The sequence below is a fragment of the Astyanax mexicanus genome, chromosome 7 (genome assembly GCF_023375975.1).
Source record: "Astyanax mexicanus isolate ESR-SI-001 chromosome 7, AstMex3_surface, whole genome shotgun sequence".
NCBI lineage: Eukaryota > Metazoa > Chordata > Actinopteri > Characiformes > Acestrorhamphidae > Astyanax > Astyanax mexicanus.
The window spans coordinates 7,942,527-7,960,715 of record NC_064414.1 but is presented as its reverse complement, the minus strand read 5'-3'; the positions used below and the strand labels follow the sequence as shown (position 1 = coordinate 7,960,715).

At 35.8% G+C, this 18,189-nt stretch overlaps 1 protein-coding gene across 1 annotated transcript in view; it reads right to left on the bottom strand.

Annotated features, from left to right (window-relative positions):
- Positions 1–17,051, bottom strand: part of LOC103042159 (tandem C2 domains nuclear protein) — a 31,640-nt gene extending 14,589 nt beyond the window's left edge. Inside the window, exons 1-6 of the mRNA XM_007247609.4 lie at positions 16,916–17,051; positions 14,374–14,556; positions 11,569–11,739; positions 8,441–8,514; positions 4,420–4,495; positions 2,539–2,639 (exon numbers count right to left, since the gene is read on the bottom strand). Of these exons, the coding sequence (XP_007247671.3) occupies positions 2,539–2,639; positions 4,420–4,495; positions 8,441–8,514; positions 11,569–11,739; positions 14,374–14,556; positions 16,916–16,988 (678 nt within the window). The 5' untranslated portion in view covers positions 16,989–17,051. The remainder of the gene's footprint in view (positions 1–2,538; positions 2,640–4,419; positions 4,496–8,440; positions 8,515–11,568; positions 11,740–14,373; positions 14,557–16,915) is intronic.
- Between the last annotated feature and the right edge of the window lie 1,138 nt (positions 17,052–18,189).

Below are 18,189 nucleotides of genomic sequence, written 5' to 3'. Positions count from 1 at the left end.
TGCATCAGACTAGAGCTTAGATTCTCTGCCCGAACCAGACCTGACCCGAGGACCGACCCGAAATCGGGTCCGTTCGGGCCGAGATTTCCCACCACATTCCTCGGGCCGGGTCGGGTTGGGCTCCAGAAAATAGTCTGAGATGTAGGCATCTGTTTTTTAATTATATATTTTATTTTTAAATAAAGCTCTGGTGTGATAATCACAATGTTAATGCTAAGTAACCAATTATTATTGTTAATGAAAACGAACCAAATAATGAAAACTGAAAGTGAAACTTAACTAACTTATTTATAAGCGCTGTTTTCACTCCCGCAGTTCTACAGCGGGAGGTGTTGTGCCGATTCTGTCCGCGAAGCGGGAGTCGGATTGAGCAGGGAGTCGGATTCGGCATAACAGCGGCAGCGCGGCTGCACCTCGCGGTCCGCGGTGTTAGTTGTAAGCGCTCGCGCTAGCCGCAAAATACGACAGAAAACACTGAGAAACTGCAGAATTATGAATTGGACTAAAATGAGCACGAAGAGATAAAAGAGAACCTTTACCTGTGAGTAGCTCACATCAGAACACGCAAATCTCTCTCTCTCTGTCTCTCTCTCTCGCACGTGAACTTCTCCGCACTGTGTTTAGCTGTTCTTAAAAATCATTTTTATTAAATAATAGTTCTATGCTTCTATGTTAGTGTTAATTAACATAATTCTGATCATATTTCGCTCATTCAAACAGCCTGAAAACAGACTTGTAATCTTGTAATCAACAAGCTTGTAATCAATGTGGCCGTAAAGTCACAGCTAAAGGAGGAAATACATCAAACCTGTTCTCCCATCTCCGAGAACACCACCCCGCTGTGCAGCGCAAAGTATGTGTTCAGTTTATAATTTAAATCTGAACCTAAATAAAACCTCTTTGTAGTCGTGCACAACCCATGCGGTAAGCGCCCGCAAAAGCGCCGAGTTATCCGAAATTTGGGCACGCAGGTACAGGCGTGAAGTGCGTGCTACGATGGATTCACGTGTCCGTGTAAAGGTCCTGGCCGGACTGGATGTGAAAGACGCCATTCATTTACATGCGTTCATTTTCACATTCTGACGTGCCTGTTTTTCATATGTTGAAGGTTTTAAGGTGTGAAAGCCTTAAAATAGAAATCTCTATTGTGAGGATCATGTCAGAAATAAATCCCCTCTTTCTGCAGTATCTGGTTATATACCAACTTTTTTTTATATATATATACACTCTTAATGCCCTTAAGAGTAGTGGAAAAACATGGTTTCCTTCACCTGATGGTGTAGTTTCTACAATAAATAGTTAATTGAACAAAAAACCTTTGTTGTAATTTCTTTAAGGGTCAGTTTAATAATATATGTAACAAACTGTGATACCGTGATAACCGTGATACCGCGGTATTTTCCGAGACGGTTATCATACCGTGAAAATCTCATACCGTTGCAACCCTAATTACAATACTGTAAGATAAATTTTACCCTTGAAAAGAGTCACTAAACATTTGACCATATTTTTTTCCATTTATAGCTGAAATGTGTTCCTTTGAACTAATGAAACATACCAGTCCTGCTTAAAACTTTTATAAACATTTATTAACCTTTAAAAAAATGCTTTTATTTTGGTCATTTCTGCCTCTGCAGCACTTTCTCAGGTTCAACTGTGCTTTAGGAGTGGATAACGTGTCACATCACAATATGCAGATCAGTCAATTAATAAACCACCCCCCTGCTGACATCCCACCATCTGTGTCTTCCCGTTATCAGAGGCACACTGCTGCTGCTGCAGCTCAGCCAATCAGCTCTCCCTCCTGCCCTGCCTCTAAACCCATACATCACCCAGTGCTCCGCCCAATCTACCACTGCCAAGTTTTAGTATTTTTCAGCAAAAATCAGGCGGGTTAGTGCCCCTTTAATGCCTTCACCAAGGGGATTTGTGCTGTATTCTTTATTTGTTTGCGACAATAATACATAAAACAATTATTATTTTTTGCTAAAGACCCCCAGTTGTTTATATATACAACTCTACCAAACTTTTTGAGATGGCACTTAGAGGTAAAAGCAGAACACAAATAAACAACCAATCAATCAACCAACCAACCAAATAAACTGCAATAACCTGCTCATTTTTGTTAAATACTGTGACTTTTTACACCTATTTCTACTTATGTGTGTAATGATTTGTCAGCATTTGACCCAAATGTGCTCTAACAAGAGGTTAAACAGAACGTTATATGGTTAAATTAGGTAACACCACATTATGCCATGAAGATGCCCCATAAAGAAGTCTCCTAATGGAACTGTTTTAATGGGAGAAGGATGCAGTCATGGAAGTCAAAGCAAAAAGAGAGCGATAAAGGAGAAGGTCAAGAAAAAGAGAGTGACTCAGAAGAAAGAGGGAGAAACGTTTGGAGAGAGGAGAGGAATCTGATAGTTTTTTTCTCTCTCAGTGTTTGGGACAGAGGCTCCATTAAGCAGGAACAGACAGACACAAAGGCCTCGCTGTGTCCCGGTACGGCTCCTCTACGCCAGGCTGTAACTTTACCTGCACCAGAGTGATCCACACCTGCTCCACGGGCTCCTTATAGCTCAGCAGCACACACACTTTCCCCAGCTCCCGCTCATCACCAGACAGCGTAATGGACTCTGAGGATACACACACAAGTTACTTACACCATCAACAGCAAAACCATTAGAAATGATGTGTACAGAATAATGAACAGATCTGGATATGATTCTAAAATGAAAGAAAAAGATGTGTATTAGATACATTTTATACATTTATTACTAATAATAAATTAACACAGTAATTAAGAAAAAAATATGTGTTTAAAAAATTTCCTCTGTGCTCTTTGAAACAAAGCCACAGTTCAGGTCACTGCAACACAACGTAGGTGAATGAAACAAATCTGCTTGGCCCCCTTTTCAGGCAATTTTAGGTAACATAGTCCAAAAGAAGAGGGCAGGGGTGTATTAAAAAGGATATGGGGATGAGGTTCGGGTTAGAAAAAAAGTGTGTGCGGCAGAAGGAACGTGAAATCCAAGAGAGATTTGTGTAAAATGCTATAAGATCACTGTCCCGCATTATTATACATGTGATGTTCACTTCAGATGCTGCCTCTGTATCTCTCAGCTTGTCCAGAAAAGCATGTGTAAAGTGTGTCCTTTAGGGCTGACTCAAAAGTCCTATCTGGATGGGATTAGTTTCTCAGTTTAGTTTATCACTGAGTAGAAGTGTAAAATATTTTTCACAGACGTCCCCCTGAGAAACTAATCTCATCTGCATAGGGCAAAAGAGTGATTTCCACTTTCGGGCTCTGACCTAGCCAAACATTTTCCATTATAGATGGTTGTGAAATTATGAATTCAGTTTTTTAAATGATATGAGTCTTTTGCTTTAGTACTACCAGGGATACCACCAATATAAAAAGCTGCATTTTGATTTTGGATTGACTTTAACAGAATGGGGACCTTTACATTTTCTTACATGATTTTTTATCAACTTTTATCAACTTTCATTCGTTAATTTCCAGATAGATTGATTTGATTGTGGAGAAAATCTCTCATCATCAGTTTATTAATAAGTGATGCAGAGTTTATGGGTGTTTCTCAGCATTTTTAGCTCATGGATTACAATTACTTGGCTGAACACATGACTCTGCAGTGTTCAGCCTCTCCCTCTTTCTGATTGCTAATTTCCCACACTTGTTTGTGTTTGTATAAACAGCCATTTGTTCCCTTGTTTCTCTGCCGAGTATTATCTAGTTTACTAGCTCTGTTACAATGTATTTTCCTTGCTTTTGTGCCTTATTGTTATCGACCCTTTTCTGCTCTTAGTTTACTCTCTTGTCTAGCCCTTTAGTTCTGCTGTTGATCTTTAGTTACTGACCTTGCTTTTCCTCTCTTACTACTCTCTTGCGTTATCCCTTTAGTCCTGATTGTAAAAAAATAGCCCAGAAATGTAAAGTTTTTTGTCTGTACTGAATGTATGAAATTACTTTATGTGTACTAAATAAAACCTTATAATTTTTTTCTTGCAGTAGTATAACCTAATAAAAAAAAATCTATATTTTGTTATATTGCCAAGGTAATTTTTACTTTTGAAATACCCTGTAATATAGTGATAGTATCACGTTTAAAAAAACAAAAAACAAAATACAGTATATGTATAAACATGATCATATGATTTAGGATTTATCAGCTCTTTAAAATGATACTGCTATAAATAGAAAATATTTGTTATGTAAACCCTTTTAAGCTCTGGGCTTATCATGTAAGCATTGTGTGTAAGGAGGGATACGGTGGAAATTGATAGAAGAGGCTTAAACACAGGAGAAAGCAAACAGTAAGAGGGTTTGTTGACATGGGAAGTTTGTGAGTTCTTTAACAGAGGACTGTGTTTGTGGTTGTGGTTCAGATGCATTACCTAGACTACGGCTGCTCCCAAAGGAATCCCGTACTGAGGACGTGCTGCTCGGGACACTGGACACCGAGTCGTAGCGCTGGGGGTACACACAGAGAGAAACTTACTCACCTAAATTAATAATTAAATACTGTATATGTCATAGCAATGAGTAAATTTTTTATTCTTTTTGTATGTTTTATAATTAGTATAATTTTTAGCAATTTCATATTATTTAAAAAATAGTGTTTTTCCTAACAACTAGTGAATACTTCACAATCTGGCACAGTTTGAGGAAAGTGTGATAATTTAGGCCTAGATTTGCACAATGCTAATTGCTGCACATAAGCTTTAATTTGACTAGCTACATTAGCCTGGTAGTTATAGTGTAAGAAAAAAACAACTTTAGACTACGCTATAGTAGACTTTTATGTCTTTTACATTTCACCGACCTTGTTAAAGCAGCACTATTTAGTATGTTACCTATAAACTAGAAAAGAACATTGTCTCACGAAAAAAGGCAGAATAGTCACACAGCTGAAGTAAAATCCACTTTCAGACAGTTGCTAGGCCGTTTATACAAGGTTGCTACACACTAAGAAAAGTAAGTACAAAGCTTGTCGCTGGGGCTGTACCTTATATTTTGGTACAAAAAAGTACTTTTCAGTGAAAGTCCTTTTTTGTACCCATATTTTTGTGCCAGTAAAGATTATAAAGATTGTAAACATTATCATCAACTAAATATGGCTCAAAAACTTGATGATCTAAAATTGTCTGGCTTTCACATAAAAAAATCTGCAATTTTTTTTATTGTTTATTAGTACAGTGATACAGAATACTGAATGTACCCTTTGGCTGGTTAAATGGTACAAATCTGTCCTTATTGCTGTTAGGAAAGACTTTGTACTTCAAAGGGACCAAATCTGACTCTGTAAAGACCAATATTGTACCATTGAGGGTTCAATTATTAAGAATGTACCTTAGAGTACAAAAAAGTACTCATATCGTACCATATCGTTTCTTAGAGTGTATGGTATTCCAGTTGTTTTCAAGGCCATTTTCACACCTGTAGTTTATTCCTCTGGTCAGTTGATGAGTTTGTTTATTTGGAGCATTTCACTCTGTTTGGTTTGTTTTCACACATGCACAAACGCACCTAAATGTACCAAAAAGTGCCCTAACAAACCACATGAGCACAATGCCTTCTCTGATTGGTCAAAGCTTCCTGGCGCAGGAGCAAGAAGGTAAATATAGCAAGAAGGTCCTGTGATCCAGACCAGTATTGTTGTATAGTAGTGCAGTGTGGATGCAGAAAATTTGCCACTGTGCTTTCAAACACAATGTATTCAGTGTGGGAGGCCACAGTTAGCGGAGTTGCACAGACGTGAGCAGCAAGCACTGCAGAAGCACTGCAAATAAGTAATGGTAAATACAGCTCATCATGGAGCAGCAGCAGAGCTGTGGTAAATATCTGGGTAGTTAATCAGGTTAAACTGCACCTGAACAGCAGTTTAGATCAAAAATAAGGAGTATATTTGATAGTTGGGTTGCATTTGCATCAAGACTGGATCACATTCTCACCACAAACAGAATCATTCCAGAGTTAATTTAAAACTAGGTTAAAACTGGGCCGAGAACATCTCCTGTCAAGGGTCTCGATGTGGTTGTTTTAGTTCGTACTATTAATGTTTTCACTCCTGCACCAAATAAAGGCACCAAAGGTGCAAGCAAACCAGAGTCTGTTGCTAAGTTGGTATGTAATTGTTTTGGTCACTATGATTGTAAAGTTAAACGTGGATTAAATCAGATTTCACATAGTTACTTGACTATTGCTAGGTGACTTATATTGTAACCCAGACGGTTGCTATAGTGTTGTAGTATAGTGGTAGATGTATAGGTTGTCATCAGTTCATTATTAAGTGATGCAGGGTTTAGGGGTGTTGTATCGTACACAATAATATTGCAAAAATAACTGATACGATAAAAAGAATTTATATATATATAGTGATAACAGCTTTTTTTTTTAAAGCAATTCTATTTTGTATTTGTTTTGGTGTTTACTGTATGTACATTTAACTGCATGTTTGCAATTTGTGTGCATGTATACTGGGCATTACTTTTGTCGTAAAGTGTAATTTTTGTTGTTACGTTACGTTATTATTATAACATACAAAATTGGGGTCTTGGAAATTGTAACCCAGATGGTTGCTATAACCCAGATGTAACCCAGATGGTTGCTATAGTGTTGTCAAGTGGTAGCTGTGGTATCCCAGCACGTAGTTGCCTTGGTGTTTTTGTGGTGTTGTTAAGTGGTTGATATGATGTTGGTAAATTCTTTTTCTAATATTCTTTTTTTTGTTGCTAGGGTATTTCTAAGTTTTTAGAAGATGGGTGTTGTAGTATTGCACGGTGACAGTTGCGATAGTTATGGTGATGCTTAGTGGTTGCCAGGTCTTTGGTAGGCAATTGCTATGTTATTCCAGATGGTTTCTCTGGCTTGGGTGAATAAATAGATGCTACATAACCCCCTGTAATTGATTGGGTGTTTGCAATATATTTAACCCATATCATTTATATAATTGGGACAAAATAAAACAATAACTGCACTCACTATGTAACTCTGGTGAAGTGGGGAGGACACTGGCTAGGCCACTCCATGACCTCAACATGCATCTTATGGAGCCACTCCTTAGTTGCCTTGGCTGTGTGTTTTGAGTCATTGTCATGCTGGAAGACCCAGGCCCATGATGTTGTGTAACCAGAGGCATATAAGTGTAAAATTCACACTAGTCAACATGCTTTTTTTTAGCTTCAGATGCCACTTCTGAATCTCTCAGCTTGTCCAGAAATGCATGTGTAAAGCTTGTACTTTTAGAGGTGGCGTCAAGAAACAGGAATCGTCAATTGTTAACGTTGTTTTAAAGTTAACTTTCTGGCTTATTTTTAGGTTAATCGAGACGCCAGATGGGGGTCTCGGACCTAGCCAAATACTTTATATCTTTTGTAGGTGGACATAGTATAGGGGGGCTCTGAGGTATAACCGATTCCTATCATTCTGATATGACCACTGACACACGGTGAAATTTGTTAATCATTAACAAATTATGAAAGAAAAATTCAGTAATTTCAATAATACATGGACACCAAGTTTAAGAATGAACCTGAAACTTCTTTTAAAATTAATCCGTTTGTATTGTCAATTAAAGATTCAAATGTAATTTATACATAACTATGAAGCTACTCAAGGGTGTTGTCAGATTGTTTTAATGCTCAATGTTTTTTTTTAAGAATGAAATTAGAATTGAAGTTTAAAGAGTTCATGAACTTCATGCACTTTCAGATTCAGTCAAAACAGAAACCCCAACTGTATCTAAATGATGTGGCTGCTGGACTGAGACATACGTGCACTGCTGGAGGACTGGGCAAGACATGAAACAAGGCAGCCTATCAAATACCCACTCCTGATAATGGGTTGTTGACGGCAAACTGACTCAATGTCGTTTATATAACCTGCGTAACAAAAGGGACCTCACCCAGCGCTGCCTTGTCACCTGGCTTTGTGTCAAACACTAAACGTCAGTGTGATTTATTCCCCATTCATAGTGCCCACAGCTAAACTTGGCCTCCACCATGGCAATGTGTTCTCCAGCCCAGAATAAGTAAATACAGTCTATTTGTAGAAACACGGTCCTTCCAACAGCCAAAAAATCAGATCTGAATAAAACAAGAAAACTGAAAACAGCTGAGCTTGTCACGTTCCTGTAAGTTGTTTAACAATCACCATCTGAAGTGTTTACAGCAATATGAAGATATAATTCACCACATTAGTTAATTTATGAAGTCACGTTTTATTGAAGTGGCTCCTCCTCCAGTGTTTTTACCTTTTTTTAAAGAACGTGAACACAGCCTTCACACAGCAGAGTAAATGAATGATAAACTTTAGTGAATGTTTTGAGTATTGATTCGATTCAATCTACGTTTATGTTTGGTGTGGTATAAGGAAGTGGTGGAGAGTAGACACACATGAGTGTGCATGTAAACTCACCTGCATGTGGGCAAGAGGACTGGACAGATCCAACATTGAGGCGCTGAGTTTTTGTCGTCCACTCTGTTCCCAAGCTGTGTGAGAGACAGTGCAGCATTAATTACAGTGCTGGCAGGAGAAGACACATAAGGCTCCATCACAGCTTTTCATATTGTCACTAACTCAACAAAATTCATCCTGGCAAAAGGTTGCGGTCTCTAGAATGAATGAATGCCATGTGAGCTGTTTTTTGTGAAAAAAAAGTGCTCAGGTGTTTCTATTTAGCCCTGCTTTAGATCACTGAATTAGTGGTATCTGAAGAAAGACAGGATTCAGGCTCTTGCTCTTGAGTATTCATACATGCAAATTCTGGCAATTCGATTTCGATTTTTGGGGTCACGATTGGATTCAGAAACGATTTTTGATTCTGGAACGATTTTTCAATTCAAATGGCCTATAAATTTTGTTTAAATTATGTGAGAAGATAAAAAAGATGAGAGGACAATTTAAACAAATAGAACATTTATTTACAACAATAAACTTAGGTTCCATACTGTATTAAATCTTTTTGCAACATACTGTACCACGGAGCTCATTTACTGTCGCATTGAGCTCTTTAACTGTACAGCGGAGCTCATCTACTGTCGCGCGGAGCTCATACTGTCCTGCAGAGCTTTTAACAGTTAGTGATTCGAGCTCGAAACGATTTTTTCCTGCACCACTAATGCACACATATCGACTCTGATTGGCTAACAGTACTGCAACAGAGGACAACTAATATCACCTCAGGTTTACTGTATTCATTTGATTAGCATCCCCTCGTCGAGTTATAAAGCAGTAACTTTACAAAGTCAGATTGGGGGTGAGACTTAAGGATTTTAGTGCACCTATGTTTCAATAAAAATACATGTATTTGATGCCAATAATGTGTTGCAAATGAAAACGATATGATATAATGAGGTTTCAATATTTTTGTCCCACCCCTAACCTGTACCCATCCATTCCCATCTATACCCTTCCATAACCATTCATTCATATTAAAGCCCATCCTATACCTATCCATTTCCATCCATAACAAGTTGGCAGTCTGAGTGCTATACAAGTAAATAAAGAGAGCAGTTGTATAACAAATCTCCTGGTTCTTTCACCACATTTCTTATTTAACATGATGACAGCAGATATTTCATACCTGTCAGAAAGTGTGTCAGGTTTCAGGTCTGATTACACAGATGAGTATTATTCTAAAGCTGTCTTTACCCACACAGTCAATACAACACACAGCAGTACAATAATACAATATGGGCCTTGTCCTTAAACAATAAAAAGTGGGCCATTGTCATGTGAAAAAACTAAAATAGACAATAGAGGACTTATGTTAAGGAACAGCCATATAGACCGAAGGATGTCATGAAAAAGGAAGAGTAAATATTTGAATGAAGCATAGCGTGCAAAAAGATGCTATGATGAAACTATATTGTATGTGACTAACAGAGTTACACCTTCTCCACTGTGACATGCAGCATTTCTCAACAACCACAGAGGTGATAAATGGTAAAGCCACCATATGGACCTAACCAATGAGTCAGTATTAGCACCTTACTTAGTTCTTAGTTACTTAAATCACTGGCATCATAAAGTGAGCATTCCTCTTTAACAGGGTAAAAATTAAAGCTCTGCTTTCATGATAAAATATCATACTACAATTATGTCTTATATCACCCATAAGAGTAAAAACACTGTCAGTTAATGGGAATAGCACAGACGATCGTGTTCATCGACTGTAGTCAAGGGGTGGATAAATTAGAAAGCAAGTAAACAGTCAGTTCTTGAAGCTGCTTTGTTAGAGGCAAGATCCCCCCAATTAAAATTAAATAAATTCAGCAGGGTGGGATTATAATTGATGCAACCTAAATCCCTGCAAATTCAACAACACTGTCAACTAACAGTGAGTAATCCAGCACAGAAAAACGGTTAGTATAGCGGTCGGCTGTTAGCATCATGGCTAACCTGCTCCAACACTGCAGAGGGCAGCTGCTGTGTCTGTAAGCATTATGGCTTTAATTCGGCTGCTAATGCACTGTTCTAGGCTTCATAATGCAGATTCAGAATAACCAACAGACATTAAATATATGTATCATATAAAACAACCAGACTCAAATGCTTTAGGACAATTGTGAAAAAACGTATAGATAATATTCATAAGTATTATCTCACCGGAAAATCTTCACAACCCTGGCATTGGTAAGCACCTACAAAAGTGCTTCAAGAACGGACGATTAGTAATTGTAATCCATGAGGTTTCACTTTACAAATTATAGAAGTCTGGCACTTGGTCTGGTATTTGTCAGATACCAACATTCCCATATACTGTGTAGTAGATATATTCATATATAGGGGTTGGACAATAAAACTGTAGGAGGGAGGTTTCATAGCTAAATTGGACCAGAAAAATATTAACATTATATGTGACATACCAGAGTTCAAAAAAGGACAAATTGTTGGTGCATGTCTTGCTGGCGCATCTGTGATCAAGACAGCAAGTCTTTGTAATGTATCAAGAGCCACGGTATCCAGGGTAATGTCAGCATACCACCAAGAAGGACCAACCACATCCAACAGGATTAACTGTGGATGCTGTAAGAGGAAGCTGTCTGAAAGGGATGTTCGGGTGCTAACCCGGATTGTATCCAAAAAACATAAAACCACGGCTGATCAAATCACGGTAGAATTTAATGTGAACCTCAACTCTCCTGTTTCCACCAGAACTGTCAGTCAGGACAATAAATTATTGTGGTCTAAATCCAGGTGTTTTAGTTTCATTGTCCAACCCCTGTATATAGCTGCAAACAATTTGTACAGTAAATAGCAAAACAAATACAAATAACTTTTTTTTTAATATCATATCTATAATCGCAATATGTTTATATATTTTGCAACATCATTGCATGCAATACAGGGCACCTTTACAGGACCTGCCAGTGGAGTCCATAACTCAAATGGTCAGACCCTCACAATATTAGGCAGGTGGTTTTAATGTTATGGCTGATTAGTATAAAGTTAAAGTACTACAACAGTGCTGACCCCTGAGTGTGAAACTGTAAAGTCCATTAGAAATAAAACTCAAATATGTAAATGTACCCACGACCTACCTGACCCCTGGCCACCAGGGTTGCCTCTGATAAAGGGTCGTCTCGCAGACCTCGGAGACACGAAGCTGATCACATGACCCGGGAGAACAGGTACATTTGGGTCATAGACGAACTGACCAGCAGCTGCTGCAAGCTCCGCCTTCCTCTCCGCATATGTGGTCCATGCTGAACCTGATATAGAGTATAGATAGACAGCGTTATCAATTTAATCCACAGCATATAGGGACAGTTTTCCAAACAGGGATTCGGCCTAGTCTTGTCTACACAGCATCTTCAATGAGAGATTTTCCTCTAAAAGGAAGACGACATTGTCTAGGCTTAGTCCCTGTCTGGGAAACTGCCCCCTTTTAATGTATTTTCTTCCACATGCAAACAAGCTAGTGTATTTAATCCAAATGCCATCCAACTACCCAAAACATCACACTGACAAGCCATACAGAACCACTGGTATGCAAACAGACAAGCAAAAAATACACTTCAAAAATACACACCGACATTCAGTGCAGAAAGTCCCACACATCTATTCCGCTGGTCTGTGCTGTACTAGTTTCCTGTCCATAACTCATAACTTTTGGCATATCATTGTTAGCATATATAAATACTAAAGTGTATTTCCAGATTTTTGTGCTGCCCAATGAGTAAATAGTCTTTAATGTAGCAAGGTGTATATAACTCCATATATACAGCTCTGGAAAAAATTAAGAGACCACTTCAGTTTCTGAATCAGTTTCTCTGATTTTGCAATTTATGGGTATATTTATTGGGTACCACTTTAAAATAAGACTACCTTTATAAAGGGTTTATAAATGGTTTACAGTTCATTTATTAATGGTTAGTAATTAGGTTGTAAATGCCTTAAAATAATTCATAATCAGTTATAACACATATGTAGAAAGGGCAACAATAAAGATGGCTGTGGGTTCATTATTGTCCTTTCTACGTATGTGTTAGAACTGATTACTAATGATTTTTTAAGGCATTTACAACCTAATTACTAATCATAAATAAAGTAATTGTAAACCATTTATAAACCCTTTATAAAGGTAGTCTTATTTTAAAGTGGTACCATTTATTGTAAAATTAACATTGTTGTTTTGTTCTATAAATTACGGCATAATTTATCCCAAGTTCCAAATGAAAATTGTCATTTAGAGCATTTATTTGCAGAAAATGAGAAATGGCTGAAAAAAAAGAAGCAGAGCTCTCAGACCTCAAATAAAAGCAAAGAAAACAAGTTCATATTTATAAAGTTTTAAGAGTTCAGAAATCAATATTTGGTGAAATAACTTTGTTTTTAATAACAATTTTCATGCATCTTGGCATGTTCTCCTCCACCAGTCTTACACACTGCTTTTGGATAACTTTATGCCGCTTTACTCCTGGTGCAAAAATTCAAGCAGTTCAGCTTGGTTTGATGGCTTGTGATCGTCCATCTTCCTCTTGATTATATTCCAGAGGTTTTCAATTTTGTAAAAATCAATCATTTCCAACCACCCCCCTTCTGAAGAGTAAATTCAGCACTAGTTGCTGATAAAGGTGTGCAACAACCACTTAACCTATCACTGTGTAAAAGCTTTGGATAGCAGACATGGGCAATCTGAGAGAATTGCATTTAAGTCGAGGGCTGTGCTGTTCTCTCAAATGATGAAGATTTATCCAATACCTATAGAATGAGTAAAAAATGAGGAGCGAGAGAACTAATAATTGCACCTCAGTACCTGACATAGCTGCTAAGTGAACCAATTCAGCATCTTCACTCAAACATAGCATGCTACAAATTTATCTACTGCTTGATAAAAAAGGAAAGTTGCATTGTTCTTGTTTGCCATGACATGACATACTATTCATTTTAGATATAAATGTCATCTGTTAAACATGGTGGTGGGAGTGATTTAGTATTTTTCAATATACAATAATTTATTTAAAACTCTACAGTCTGCTGATGTCAAGGCAACATGAAATATCAATATTTGAGACCTGACCGTGATTGCCAGATTTATGGGACATTTTTGTAATTCTTTATTTTTCCATTGTGTACTTCCATAATTGAGAGTCACAATATACATTTTTTCTTTTTTTTTATCACTTCTGATATCACAATTATCACTTTTTTTCAACATAAAAAATAACATACAAAACAAGGAACTATTAACACTGAGGATGCCTTAAATTATTGTGCAATAAAAATGAAGTAAAATAAATAAATAAAATAAAATAGTTTTCTGGGTTGTAGTTTAGTCTGTTTGTGTTTCAATGAAATCTGGTCTTTCATTCTTCATGTAAATTGTCCATTTTGACCATAGTTTTCCAAATTTTGACATTTGCAGCCTAAGTGCAAATGTAATTTTTTTCCATTAAATATATTTCATTAACTATATTAATCCATTCTTCCATTACTGGGGGATCAGGTATATGCCATTTCCTTGTTAAGGCTTTTTTACTTGCAATCAAAAGAATATTCCACAGATACCTATTTGATCCTATTGCTGATTTATGGGACATTTTATTTTCAAAGTTGTGCACGAATTTAACATTCATCGATCCACAGTGTCACCTGTGACAGGGAAATACATCATAGAAGGCATTACCAACCACAGTGGCCAGTGCAGAAGGTGGTATTGATGGTTACCAGCAGCTGTCTCTGATAGCAGTCTTTGGCAGATATCACACTGATATTCAATTCAGGAGGCTTCACATGCATATACCACATGGGACACAATAATCGTTGAAACCCGTGCTTTCAGAAGAACCACTGGAGAAGCAGGATTGTACAAGCATTTGGAAATATACTGTAGATGAACTCACTCTGATAGCTGGGGTATGGAGGTCCTCTGGGCTGTATGTAGGACTGTCTGATAGAGGGGAGGACGAAGGGGACCTCTCTTCCATCAGGAGGCAGTTTAGAGAGGAGATAATCCTCAGACACGCCTACAGTCTTCTTCCATTCGTTTTCCTTCACTTCTTTCTCAGGTAATGGAGCTTTAATAACTTACACAGAGCAAAGTTACAATTAAATGGAGATTTGCACTGATTTAAAAAAAAATAATAATGAAATAATTCATTAGTTCATATGTGAGTGCCTTTTGAGACGGCTTCATAGTTGTTTCGATTTCATACAAACAATGTGAACCAACATATATTTCAAAATTTACTCTTACACTATTCCAAATATATTTTTTGTACATTTTATACATGTGGGCTGTAGACTTTTTGTCATTTACACAGTACTTCTTGGTTAAGTTAAATGATTTGTTTAGTACAAAATAAAAAAAATCTTTTAAAGTCTATGGTTTCTTGATTTTTAACAATTTAATTATAAAAAAATAAAATAAAAAATAAGGTGATCACACATACAGTTTTATTTTCCAGGAAATAATGACCATTTCTGCATGTTCAGCAAATTATAATAATAATTTTACTTAATATTTTCAAGTAAAGCTTAAGCTGTCCACCCTGTCGTCGTAAAATATTAAGGTAACTAAAATCTTTGTGTTAAAGTGTATGTGTGAAACCATGAACAATTCAAAATATTTCCAACTATAAGTCAACCACATTTTCATCAACATTTCCACCATTGTTCATTCGGTCATGCAGCTTGCCTTGGCATGCATGACAGGAAATAAAAAGGAAAAATATTAAGTGATTAATTTGAAAAGTATGTTTCTGTGTATGGTAAATGGTCAGAATATAAAATCATAATATTTTATATGATTAACCCAAAATTAACCCAATTTATAAATTAACCCAATCAGAATTTAATATATCCAGATCTCTGAAAAGTTTAATACCTTCTCAGCTGTCTTAGACCACAACCTTGCATCAACCAAGGAATGAAGGGGCTTTGATTGATTCAAGGTTGAGGTCTAAGACATATTTTTAAAACTCATTCCTGGTAGAGAAATTAAAGTAGAAAATATATATTTTATTCAGATCTGATACAATTTAACCATAATCAACATCATCATTTTACATAAAAAATAATGATATGTTTTTTTTTTCAATAGTTGGTCTAGATGAATAAAATCCAATTGTTTGAATTAGTCATATTACAATTGCTAGCTCTAATTACCACCACTGTAAAGAAACACCTGGTTAAATTATATGATATGATGAAACTATATAATATATGCCTAAAAGAGTCAGAAAATAGCAAAAATACTTTTATAAATGTATTTTTTCTTGTTTTGAACCTGATTTTAAACGATTTAGGCAATTATTTATTAATTATTTAATAAAAATTAAAGGTTATCACAAGGTGATCTTTCATGCTGTTTTATTTTCAAGGGACAGAAGACACTTCTTATATTGTCCTTAAAGTGAGCTGAAGTAAAGTTTTCCCCCCTCTAATGGTAAAATATCAAGGTAAATAATATCCTTGAAACAAAACAATGAACAATTCAACATGTTTGCAACTCTAGGTCAATTACATTTATTTCAAATGTTCATTTTTTATCTAATTGTCCACCCTGTTAAGCAACTTGCCTTGGCAGTGTGGACACATGAATGACATTAAAAGAAAAGTGAAAATAAAAAGTGATTAAGCAACGAAATATGTTTTTTTTTTGAGTAATCTGACATCTTATACCAACTGACATTGCTTGGCAAAGTATTCTGTCACTGTTACCATCATAAAAAAACTCAATACAAGTTGAGTACATATTATAGATAAGTTTATATTATAGATATCAATTGTTATATTTGCATTATACACATTAAAATCTCTAGCTCTAGTCACCATCACTGTAAATAAATTGCAAATTAAAAATTTCCTTTAATTTAAAAATTAATCTTGTGAATGACTTTGTTTAAGTTTAAACCAATTAATTATTCAGTGATTCTGATAATATAAATAAAATGTTTATCTTTATTTAAAGGTAGCACTAATAAAAAAATATTAAAGTAATAGTTGACCTGCAGAAACTTGTAGAGAAGCATCATTATTAGATCTAAATGTTACTTTACTACAGTTTTTATTTTTTTAGTGGCTTCTAAAATAAAATTGAATAAAAAAATCCTAAAAACCTGCAGTTTGGTTTCTTAGTTAATCCAGCGTCTCTTAGCAAATTAATTAAGAGTTTTTAGACAATATTTATCTGTTTTGAGACAAAAATACAATTTAATAATGCTATAAAAGATTGATATTACCATAAAACCATTTCAGGACTAAATGTGTGAAAATAGAAACCTAAAAAATATAAGATATACATTAAGCAGGAGTGCTAATGATATTAAAGTAATGATAATGTTAGTTGACCAACACTGTGAGGAAACGCAGGTTTATGGCTGAACTCTGAGTGATTAGAGGAGATATAAATACAGTAAATAAGATGCTGAATCTTATACTCACTCTGGGGCTCTGGCTCTTTCTCCTTCTCCTTCAGGAAAAAGCTGCAGCACTGTTTAATACATTCCGCCGCCATATCCTTCTCTAAAAATCCGGATTAATTAGTTTCAGAGCTGAACTGTTTATCCTGCTGCTGTTCTGTTCTCTTTTCCTTACTGAGAAACTTTCCCTCACAGCTCAGACCTACAGCCCCCGCGAGCGCACCAGCAGGTCACGTGACGGAAATATTTGCATTTCATTTGCATATGAGTTTCTATTATTTATCTAATCCCATTTTTGCCACCTATATTAAAAAAAACATGGATTTATCCTATACTATATAAATTACTATTTCTTTTAGAAATACGAAACCAGCAAAAAAAATCTCAAAATAATGAGATTTGAGATAATGAGTGTCTTAAAATAACGACTTATCTCAAAAAAATAAGATAGTCTTAAAATAATGACTTATTATATTAATATAATAAGATAGTGTCTCAAAATAACGACATACCTCAAAATAATTAGACAGTGTCTCAAAATAATAAAATAGTGTCTGAAAATAACTTATTACATGAAAATAACGAGATAGCATCTTAAATATCAACTTATCTCAAATTAAAGATATAGCATCTCAAATAACGTCTTATTATCTCAAAATAATGAGATAATCCATTTTAAAATAATGACTTTGTATCTTAGTATCTCAAGATAATGAGATAGTATCTGAAAACAATAAAATAGCATCTCACAATAATGAGATAGAATCTCAAATTATGACATAGTATCTCAAAATAATGAGATAATTTACTTACTAATAAAGAAAATAAATAAATTTAATAATAATTTGTTGTTTACAATATTTGTGGTTATGAAGACCATTGAATCAGACCTTTTTCTGCCACCAAAACACTTCGAAAAATCCAAGTACTAATTACAAATTCTTACGCATATTTGTTAAGGAGCATTTTTTAAACCTCCATAAATAAAGTAGTATGTGAACTTACAAATTAGAAACTAATCTCTAATTCAAACATTCAAACTATTCAAAACATTCCTCTTTCAGTACATTTTGCTTGCAGTTAAACACTTAAAGGTTCTAAACATTTCTAAACTGTGCGATACTTTCCTTAGTGTTTTAAATACTTGGCAACACTTGCCCCCAACCAACCCCCCCCCCCCCCCCTCTTTATTAGTCTAGACTAATTATAACGACTGGTTTACCACAGAGGGTACCAACACCATCATTCCACCGGCAGGCTAAGCAAGCTATCTCAAATACCTGGGCTACATTCATT